Source organism: Diachasma alloeum, unplaced genomic scaffold (genome assembly GCF_001412515.2).
Source record: "Diachasma alloeum isolate Michigan unplaced genomic scaffold, Dall2.0 Dall_scaffold_00760, whole genome shotgun sequence".
Lineage (NCBI taxonomy): Eukaryota > Metazoa > Arthropoda > Insecta > Hymenoptera > Braconidae > Diachasma > Diachasma alloeum.
Genome location: NW_021680890.1, coordinates 1,288 through 11,533, shown reverse-complemented (window position 1 = coordinate 11,533; position 10,246 = coordinate 1,288). Strand labels below are relative to the sequence as shown.

Genomic DNA, 10,246 nt, shown 5'->3' with positions numbered 1-10,246 from the left:
CTAGGGCCTTGAACAGCAGTAGGAGAGAATACTTTTTCAATCCCTATTAATTATTCATCAATTTATCAACACAGGCTTGAAATTATGTAGGAAAAAATGGGGGAAAAAAAATGTGGAAAATTGTCGATTTAATGAATGATGAAACTTGTCCATGATCTTACAAACTAATTAATAATACTATTTACAGTCGAATCAGACATATTCCATCTTCACATTTCAACAAAAACATTTTCTCCTGCATAAAGCTCAATTAGAATGAAAGGCCTTATTTGCCATCGATAACTATCGCTAGATTACTTCTCATACATGGTGAATTGACAGTCTTCATCCTCTGCAATAGCAACAAAATCGAATGGCGGATGTTCATAACAACTACTGACAACAGCCGCAGGAGTAGTTGGTATTTTCTTCTCTGTATTCATTATGTCACGAATGGCAATCAATGACAATCGTTGCTCCCTCGAATAATGTGAATTTGTTGAGCAATAATCAATGACTTTCTTCAGACTGGCTTGCGCCTCTGCAAGAGTCGGTTTTGGCTTGTCAGGGGGAGGAGGGGCTGCTGGTGCATTCTCAATCTGCTGATTCGTTTCGTTCTCCTCCATGATAATCTGAACAATTTCATCCTCGTCTAGGCACTCGTCCTCGGTGAGTTTCGTTGCTGGGTGTAGCCACTTTTCAATGTCAATGAAATTGACACTTCGGTAATGGTTGGTTCTGTTGAGTGCCTCACAGAATTCTCGTATCAGGGCTATTTCGTTCTGTTGGAATAGATCAGTTGAACTTTCTCCTTCCTCAATCATAATCCCCCCTTCTACTTTTATCTGAATTTCCGATGAATTCTCCTCTAATTTTACTTGATTTTCGGGGGGTAGAGGAGGAGGAGGCGACGGCGGCTCGGTATCTGGGAGCTGGGGCCAGAGCTGTAACATAATATAAATCTGAATTATTTGATTATTTTAATATTTTGATTTTTTAATTTTTTAAATGTTGTAAATATTTCGTTTCGTTACCAATTTTTGGAAATTTAATTGATAATTGATAAATGCTAATGTTGGAATTTTTTCCATGAATTTTCATAAAAAATTGAGTTGATATGAAATTTTTATAGCAAAAAAACAAAAAAAATTATTCATAATTTACTGTCATACTTAAACTTGTTTCAAATTTTTCTCACACCATTTCATTGTCCTTTGTTCTTTAAACTCTTGTCTCCTAGCAGAAACAAAATGACTCACCGGTTTCCAAGACTGAACAATCATATCATCCGACAGTTTACTCCAGCTATTAGCAAGCCAAAAGATGACCTCTCTGATGGTAAGATTCTTCATGGCTTCGTCCAAAGAAACCCCAACACTAAGATTATTCATAAGAAATTTGATGAGTTGCTGTCGATAGGAAACCTTGAGATTCCTCAGCCAGGCCTTATCAAAAGGTTGCAATAATACGCTAATATTACGCGGTAACAACTCGACCCTGATATCCTGGTTCTTCATTTCGTGCGGTAACAAGAGACAATTATCCATAAACAAAATAGCCTTGGGGGGGACGCCCCTGGAGATCAACAACTCATTGACTGTTGGGCAAAAATCATTGTTGAACCAATCGGTGAAAATTCTCCCAGTCATGTAGGAACTCATTTGATTTCTATAGCATACAGGAAGTTGTGTGAGATTTTTAATAGCCCTGGGCTTGGGAAACTTGCCAACAAGGACAAGAGGAATTTTGCAGGAGCCAGAAGCATTGGTGCAGGCCAATAGGGTGATTCTCTCCTTGAGCTGCTTCTGGGGATGGCCCTCAGGTGTCCATTTGACATTCATCACGAGATCGGGCAGTTGTCGATAATTGAGTCCAATGAGATGGCAAAAGAAGACCTGATCCGATGTCAGTCCCTCCGTCTCAATCATCGCCACCAACTTGGCTCTATACTTGTCTGCTGCAATCTTGTCGTCCTCAAGTGCTGCCTGTTGAGCACTCGATGCACCATTCTGCGGGCTAAATTTCACGCCATAACGTCTCTGCCATTTTGTCAACCATCCCTGACTTGCTGTAAATGTTTGGGCTATTTTCAATTGATTTCGAAAGAGAAGGGCCTGTATCTTGGCACTGGGTCCTGTGATGCTACATCCCGCTGCACTTCTCTCTCTGTGCCATAGCCACATTGCTCTGTCTATCAATTCGTGGACTGGCTTTCTCAGTCTCTTCTTGGCCGTTGGCATCACTCCATTGTGCTCTGTCGCCCATTTCTGAAGGGCCTTCTCATTCTTTATCCAACCGTCAACTGTCGACGAGTGGACACCCAATTCCTTGGCGACAATGTGACGAGGACAGCCCAGTTTCACCTTTTCAAGGGCTTTCAACTTCTCGTGCACCTCCACTGACGTGTTTCTACGCTTTTTCACGGGGACATTGAATTTTGGGGATTGAGGGGTCGGGGAATTGGGTGATAACGGCGGAGATATTTCAGGGTCAGACATGTTGTTGCGCGGTTAGCTTTTTCGGAGAAGAACGAGACTGCTCGGTTGGTCGCTGTGGCCACAATTGGGCGGAGGGGAGGAGGAAGCTTGCTTCTGCGCAGGTTGTGGTACATGACGTCATACGGCAGTGAAGTGTGGGGGGAAGGGAGGAGCCTGGTAGTGAAGAAGAGACATGGGAGGGGGGGGGGGGATTATTTAATTCGAATTTTCGTTTTTTATTTTTTTATTTTTTTCAACTCAAAACCCTTATAACTGGGTGGCCCAAAATTGATCTCACATATCGTCAACATATGTGATTGTGTAATATGTGACAATAATTTGAATGAGATTTTTCTCTTTGATGTATCACAGGAGATATATTAATTTTATGATGTAAAAAAAGCATTCAATGTAAAATTTTAATTACAATTCTCTGATTTTCCGTCATTTTTCATGAGAGAGAAACTTGAATAATAGCGTTTGGCGAATAAACCCAATATAAAAAAAAAAAAAAAAAAAAGGAAAATTGCTAGTTAATAACTTACTCTATATCTAATGGATTTGACAACTTTTACTGTTTAGGGCTTTTGTCAAGCTATTTCTCGTTCCACCAAAAATTTCAACGTCCAGGAGCCACAATACTTTGAAATTCGTAACGACAGAGCTGAGTCGTACACAATGTGCATTGAACAAGTCCTGAGCAAGGTCAGTCCTCAACTCGTCATGTGCATACTTGCGAAAAATCGTGCAGACACTTATGCAGCGATAAAGAAGAAGTGCTGCATTGACAGGCCTGTTCTAAGTCAGGTTGTCACTGCTCGTTGCTTCAAGCCACAGGGAATGATGTCAATAGCAACTAAAGTTGCTATCCAATTAAATTGCAAGATTGGAGGGATCCCATGGACTGTCCACATTCCCTTGGGAGGTTTGATGGTCGTGGGATATGATGTGTGTCATGACACCAATAAGAAAGGAACAGACTTTGGTGAGTATCAATAGTCAGAATTAATTTATTATTATTATTCATTCATTTTTCAGTGCTTTTGTCCTTGGACATGTATTAAAATGAAAATTGAACAATTAATTTTTTAAAACAATGATAATAATTTTCAGTAAAAAAGAACACTCTGTGAACACTTGAACATGTTAAACTGTTGTTTGTGATAAAAATGACCAAACAAGTGTTGATGAAAAGTTTCAGTCCAAAAAATTTTCAATAGTGAAAATAATTATAAACATAGACAATTGAAAGAGATTGTTTTCATATTACACACTGCATTTTCAATAAATGACAATAAATTGAACAATATATTCATCTGCTGCTGCTAATTTTGCCAATTCTAAAATGAAACAATCTTTCAGGAGCGATGGTGGCCTCTTTGGACAAAAAACTCTCTCGTTACTTCTCAGCAGTGTCAGCCCACACGACAGGCGAGGAGCTCTCCAATCACTTGGCTGTGAACATGGCCAAGGCCCTGCATAGCTACCAGGAGGTGAACAAGGCCCTTCCATCCCACATAATTGTTTACAGAGATGGTGTCGGTGAGGGTCAGATTCCCTTTGTTGTGGATCACGAGGTGAAGCACGTGAAAGATGCAATCTCCAAATTCTACGCAAATCCAGCACAGGTGAAGCTGGGCTATGTCCTGGTAACCAAGAGGATCAACACGAGATTCTTCCAGGGAACCAGAAATCCCGCCCCGGGGACTGTTGTCGATGATATTGTCACCAATCCATGGAAGTACGACTTTTTCCTAATTTCACAGGGAGTAAAGCAGGGTACTGTATCCCCCACCTCGTACTCGGTTATCTACGACACAACTGGTCTCTCCCCAGACAGAATGCAATTGCTAACTTACAAGATGACTCACATCTACTTTAACTGCAGTACCACCATGAGAGTCCCTGCACCTGTTCAATTTGCTCATAAACTCGCATTCCTCGTTTCACAGTCTATTCATGCTGCACCTGGGGATCGCAATCTTCAGAGACTTCTCTATTTCCTCTAAGGCAATTAAATTATTAAATTTGAAGGATGAAAAGAAAGAGGTTTTATTGGAAAGGAGTACCAAATAATAGGATACGGCAGTAAAAGACATATTTGTTTGCTTCTAATTATTATTATCATTTTTTTTTCTTCAACAAATAGTTTTCGAGATGAATGAGAGTTGCGAAATGAAGATTTGATGGCTATGGCATTTTATTTATTAATGAAGCATTAGAGGCACCAACTTTTTTTTTGCTCAACGAATTATTGATTGAGTAATATATTGGAAAAAAATAAGAGAAATTCAATGAAGAAGTGATAAAAATTGAAAGATTTGATATTTCATTTTTGTAATTATGAAATTATTCCTGGAATTATCGACCGTGTTGTGAAAAAAATCAGAGGACGATTTTTGTGGAGTCTTTCATAAAAGAAAGGTCTTTCAACATGTTCCAATAAAACCACTCGTTTTCGGGATAAATTCACAATTACGAAATGAAGATTTGGCATGCAAGATGATAGCTTTTTTTCAATTCATAAATGAATTCCATTCATGCTCGATATACTTTTTTTTTTTTTATTCTGTTTGGAAATTGAGCATCATTCCTATGCATTTGTTTACGAGGAAAAATACCTTTTATTTTTATTTTTTTTATTCACATATTTTTTCAGTTGGAGAATTTGTCTTTTTATTTTTTTTCAACTTCTCTCAACCATTCGTCTTTCTTCAGTGTTTACTTTATTCTTCAGGTGTTCCATGGAATTGTTATCCTCAATAATTTTTCATAGTTATGTTATGAATGACTCTTTCATGAATTCTTCCTCTTTTATCCAAAACCAACGAAGAATATATTTTTTCATCGACTATTGATAAAAATGTAAGAGAATGCCTAATATAAATATTAGAAAGAATTTAAATCATGATTTCAGATAAATAGACGAGTTCATTTTGAACAATGAATATTCACGTCTTCATTGGATATAAAAAATAAAAGAACGAGAGAGTTCTTATTTTCAAGAAAAAAAAAAATAAATAAATAAAGATTCAAATTTCCATGAAATGGAATTGAAGGACAAACAGGGTTCATTAAATTAATCATTAAGTTTAATATAGTTTAAATAAAGTTTATCAATAGTGTTAAATTATCATAAAGACGTCATCGTGATGTCTTTGAGCAATTGCATTATACTACTTCACTAGTAATTGTACCATTTTTTTTCCACTGCAGCTCATTTCTGTATTTTTTTTTCGCTCCAGCACTTCAGTATCTCTAAAGAAACGATAATATGCATTAAAAACCTGTTGAAGCTGCTGGAAATAGCCATTCTTATTATTATCATCATTTTTCAATTTTAGATTGTCTTAGAATGGATGCTTGAAAAAATGATGCGCAGGATTAATTATGGAAAATATACTGTGTTTATTAGAAGTAAATAAAAATACAAAATTCAACTTTTTTTTTTTTCTATCACTGACGACTTTAGCCTTTTCAGCACCAAATCTCATCTCAATTATATCTCTAATGGGATTAATTGCGGGGGTGTCATCCCAAAACATTAAAAAATTGCCTTTTTTGCGTTTCATTCATAAATTTCTTATAGATGATTCTGAATGATTCGTCCCATGTATGGAAAAATTCAATAGATAGATTCTATTCCTTTTTTTTTTCGATAGAAATTTGATAGAAAAAAAATCAATAGACTTTCCTTAATAATCATCCTCATTATAACATAGAAGAGGAAAAAGTGGGAAAATTCATGCCCAATAAGTCGTACAGGAAAAAAAGTAATAGAATGTATAGAGACAAAATTCGGAAATAACCATTAAAGTAATAAAATTACATTATTTTCTTACAAGTAGGAAAAGCGAATATAATTTGTAATATAATAGACCAAGAGAATGGTCTACCTAATTTTTTTATACGTGCACTCTCCAAAATTCGAAATTATGAATGGAAATAATAGTTCAAAGTACTGTTTCAAGTGAAAATTTCTTTCTCAATTCTCTCCATTTGTGATATTTCGAGCGAAGAAAATTCTGCATCGCAGAATTTTTTTCATATAATTTCTTAGGTATGATGGTTCCTCGATCTTTAGAGGGTTAACTCGGGGGATTATCGATGCTCCTCGGAGACTGGCTCGTCGACTGCGTTTATTATTTGGGCTCTGTCGTGGTTGGACAGCTGTGGGGGGGGCTGATGACGTCCAAATTTGCAGACAATTCTTCTGCATAACTGGGGTACTACTACGTTGTTGTAGGAGCCCATGCCAATGAGGAGAATTGTGAATCCAATGAGCTGAAATCAGTAGCATCATTAACACTGTGTTGGTCGGTCGCGCACTATAAGCCACACTTTTTTCGATTTTTTAAATTATTAAACCGTAGTAAAGCCTTAGAAAATTTGGAAAAAATTTGACATTTCATTTTCAAGTGTCTAGAAGCCCTATCAATGAAAATATACGTGAAAAATATCATAAGTAGTTGGATTTTCAAATTGTTATTCTGAAACTGTGGGGTGCTACGTACCGTGTATAAGGCGAATTTTTAGAAAAAAGAACATGACAACTTTGAGCTTGATTATATGTATAATTAAGGGTATTTTCTGAGGCAAAATAATTACAATAGATGAAATGAGATTACAATAAACGAATTATGACAACTCACTTGGAGGTAATGAAATTTCTGCCACTGAAATATGAGAGAGAATCCCCAAATGACGATAGTTCTCACACTATCAAGTATCATTCTTGTTGTTGCACTCATCTCTTTTGTCACGCTGATTCCAGCAAAATTGAAGAATGCAATGCTCAACGTAATACCTAAATAGAAAAAAAAGAAAAAAGAAAAAAAAATACAATTTTGCAATGAATAAATTTGAGTCTTTTTGAGAAAACTTTATTAATGAAAAATAGATGAATAAACAATTCTCTCGGAATATCTCACCGACAATAGCCATGAGTAATCTTGCACTGTTGCCTATCTGAATGAAAGCGTCAATGGGTGCTTCCAAAGTCCCCTGAGAGTTATCAGCAAATGGTGGATATGCGTAAATATAATTTAATGGAATCATGGCTAGACATATTCCAATGAAACCGAATATTCCCTCCCATCCGACAGCTTGCAGGGGTGGTATATCCAGACCAGTCACAAATTTCTCCTCCACCACCATTTGAACTGACGTTATAACCTGAAATATAGAATGATTAATCACCAAATGTGGTCGGCATAATCACAACAGATTTTTCATATTACCTGTGCACAAATAATCAACAAATCCCCAGTGAGAATAGAGTTCATTCCTCCAGAATTTTCCTCGTTCATCAAGAGATCACTGATTCCCACAAGTGCCAATCCCATAATAACTAATCCAATGCCAGTCCATTCTCTTCCACCCAGCTTTCTATCTAAAAATCCCATTGATAAGAATCCGGTGAACACAATGACTGAGCCCCGAAGCATCTGAAAACTGCTGGCGTACGTTAAATTCAATCCCACGTACATTATAGATGTTGCAATCATGTCACAAGCAGCTGGAATCAGGAGAATAAAGGGATTGAAGTTTTTGTTGCCTTTTGTAAGGGCACTTGTCTCTGCTGAGTCGTCCTGTCAATGAGAAATTAATTGAAGAATATTTTTAAATTGATCAACATCTGTCTGAATATTATATTCATTCAATTATATTTATTTAATTGACTATATTCTAATTCTAATGATTTTATCACCACTGGATTGATTATTATTCAGTCAATTCACTTGTAGATCAGTTTTTTTCAATGAATATCTCTGAATTCCACGGGAGATTTAAACCAATTTATTATACATCAGATTTTTTTTTCTAGATTATTATTATAATTCCATCTTTCATTCATCACACTTAAATTCAAAGATATTCTCCAACAACTGATTTATTTCAGAATAAAAATTATTCGCTCTGTTTAAATATTCATTCAATTAACTTTTGAGTGGTCAAAAGTTGATTGAATTCAATTTCATTATGTACAAATTTTTTACATTTATAGGTTAAACAGGGATTTCCTGCGAGTCGAATTTTCAAAAGATTTTAATAATTGATTGGTGCGAGTATGGATCGAAAAAAAAATTGTCAATGCGTTCGATTTTATTGAAAATAGGAATAAAATTTTTTCTAAATTTCTCACTTACGAGATTTTCATCTGAGAAAAAAATTGAAAATATGCTACGATTTCCCCATTGTGTGACTCTAGTAATTTGTAATTAACTTGGAATAATTGTCTTACATTTTTCCTCTTGTAATATAGATAAGCAATCTTGAACGTCAACAAACACAACATTTCACCGAGGAACATGAAGGAAGACTGCATAAATGGATGATTGAAATGTCTCGGCTGTCCATCCTCTCCGGCAACAATTTGTTTGTCTGCATATCTGTAGAAAAATTTTGGTTCATGATATTTTATTAATAATATCATTCAAAAAAGCCACAATTCATTTTCAATTGAAATTTTGATCGATTTAGTGATTTTCTTGCATTGAAAACATTGAAAAAGGATATTTTCATCATTTTCTGTGAATGCTTTTATATTCAATTAATGATATTAATTCTTCAATTTTTCAATTGAAATAAACTTACTTGACTGAGAGAGTATTGAATGACCCCGTAACAACCATCAACAGAGCCAAGAGTTTTTGATAATTAGTCCAAGCCATTGTAGATCGATTCTAAACTGTAATAAAAATTTGCCAGAAAAAATATGGCTCAGTGGTGACACTTTCGATAACGAGGGTTTATCAGACAAAACAATGACTTCGTCACAAATAAAGAGAGACAACTAATTGTTCTTGAAATCCACTTGCATGAAACAAAGAAAAATAAAAAAACAAATCTGCTCTTCTTTTCAACGAATTACGAACAATAGCGTAATTTTCATCACGATTTGTCTGACAAATGATGCTTGATGCTGTCTCTCCACACCACACACATCCCTATTTTCTTTATCTCATTGTTATTCTCTGGAAAGCAGTTCTCAACCTCAAAATGGAAATTGAAATTTCACTAACAGCATAGATAGAATATGATGTAAAGACTTTGGTAGACAAATAATTGGGAGAAGCTGAAGTTATAACAGTGGAAAACTCTGTGATAAATCTGATTTGATCGGCTTTATAAATAAAACAAATTCAAGTTATTGAATCGGAATAAATGTCATATTAGCAGAGAAAAGATTAACTCACTCAGTGATCCATGTTTGGATGTTGATACTTTATTACAAAAAAAATGTGAATTCCTGACTGCTCAAGTTTCAGATAACTCCAATTGTATGAAAAATGTTCGTGATAATGAGAATGAAGGGATGAATCATAAAAGCCGTTGGTGGGTAGAGTGAATTCTTATATATATATACTATATATAGAAGTCGCCAGTCGCAATTTTTCCCCCACCACAAGCGTTTATTGCCGTTAAGCCCAGACCTGGAAAAAGTGCAATGCTACATTTAGCCATTGCGCAACCCTCCGCGCACATTCATCATGGCGGCTGGCCACTGGCAGAGAATGGAGCGTTTGGCGTTTGTCTGCGGATTTTCGGTGAGAAAGGGGATTACACCCGGGAAATTAGTATTAATAGTGCAATAATCAGTTAATATTGATGGCAGGCAGTGATTTTATCAAGTAATGGGACTTTATTATTGCATTATTACAGAATCGAGACGTAAAAAGTGCAACTGCAAAAACATGGCTAGTGCCAACTTCTCTGCGCACATCCATCAGGCGGCCGGCCTTTGGTACTGCACGAATAGAGAAGGATCAACGTGAAAGTGGAATTGT

At 35.9% G+C, this 10,246-nt stretch overlaps 3 protein-coding genes across 4 annotated transcripts in view; 1 reads left to right on the top strand and 2 right to left on the bottom strand.

The window, feature by feature from the left end:
- The window catches only part of LOC107044597 (piwi-like protein Siwi), a 10,656-nt gene extending 4,760 nt beyond the window's left edge, over window positions 1-5,896 (top strand). For both annotated transcript variants that reach the window (XM_015266538.2, XM_015266539.2), the window contains exons 4-5: window positions 3,039-3,441; window positions 3,819-5,896. In XM_015266538.2, coding sequence (XP_015122024.1) covers window positions 3,039-3,441; window positions 3,819-4,465 — 1,050 coding nt within the window. In that variant the 3' untranslated portion in view covers window positions 4,466-5,896. The remainder of the gene's footprint in view (window positions 1-3,038; window positions 3,442-3,818) is intronic.
- Window positions 112-2,526, bottom strand: LOC107044599 (jerky protein homolog-like). Its single transcript, XM_015266540.2, has 2 exons — window positions 1,239-2,526; window positions 112-923 (listed from the first exon to the last, which is right to left on the bottom strand). Exons 1-2 carry the CDS (start codon window positions 2,475-2,477, stop codon window positions 294-296), a joined length of 1,869 nt encoding a protein of 622 aa, XP_015122026.1. The 5' UTR covers window positions 2,478-2,526; the 3' UTR covers window positions 112-293.
- LOC107044596 (solute carrier family 35 member F6) lies at window positions 5,841-9,803 on the bottom strand. The gene is made up of 7 exons (XM_015266537.1): window positions 9,656-9,803; window positions 9,054-9,147; window positions 8,701-8,848; window positions 7,697-8,047; window positions 7,388-7,631; window positions 7,109-7,263; window positions 5,841-6,740 (listed from the first exon to the last, which is right to left on the bottom strand). The coding sequence occupies exons 2-7, from the start codon at window positions 9,128-9,130 to the stop codon at window positions 6,558-6,560; spliced, it is 1,158 nt and encodes a 385-aa protein (XP_015122023.1). The 5' UTR covers window positions 9,131-9,147; window positions 9,656-9,803; the 3' UTR covers window positions 5,841-6,557.
- Window positions 9,804-10,246: the final 443 nt, after the last annotated feature.

Coding starts and splice junctions, on each gene's coding strand:
- LOC107044599 (XM_015266540.2), bottom strand. CDS start 2,477: ATGTCTGACCCTGAAATATCTCCGCCGTTATCACCCAATTCCCCGACC. Junction 924..1,238: donor TTGTTCAGTCTTGGAAACCG/GTGAGTCATTTT, acceptor ATTATGTTACAG/CTCTGGCCCCAGCTCCCAGA.
- LOC107044596 (XM_015266537.1), bottom strand. CDS start 9,130: ATGGCTTGGACTAATTATCAAAAACTCTTGGCTCTGTTGATGGTTGTT. Junction 8,048..8,700: donor TATATTACAAGAGGAAAAAT/GTAAGACAATTA, acceptor TCTCATTGACAG/GACGACTCAGCAGAGACAAG. Junction 6,741..7,108: donor AGAAATTTCATTACCTCCAA/GTGAGTTGTCAT, acceptor TACTGATTTCAG/CTCATTGGATTCACAATTCT.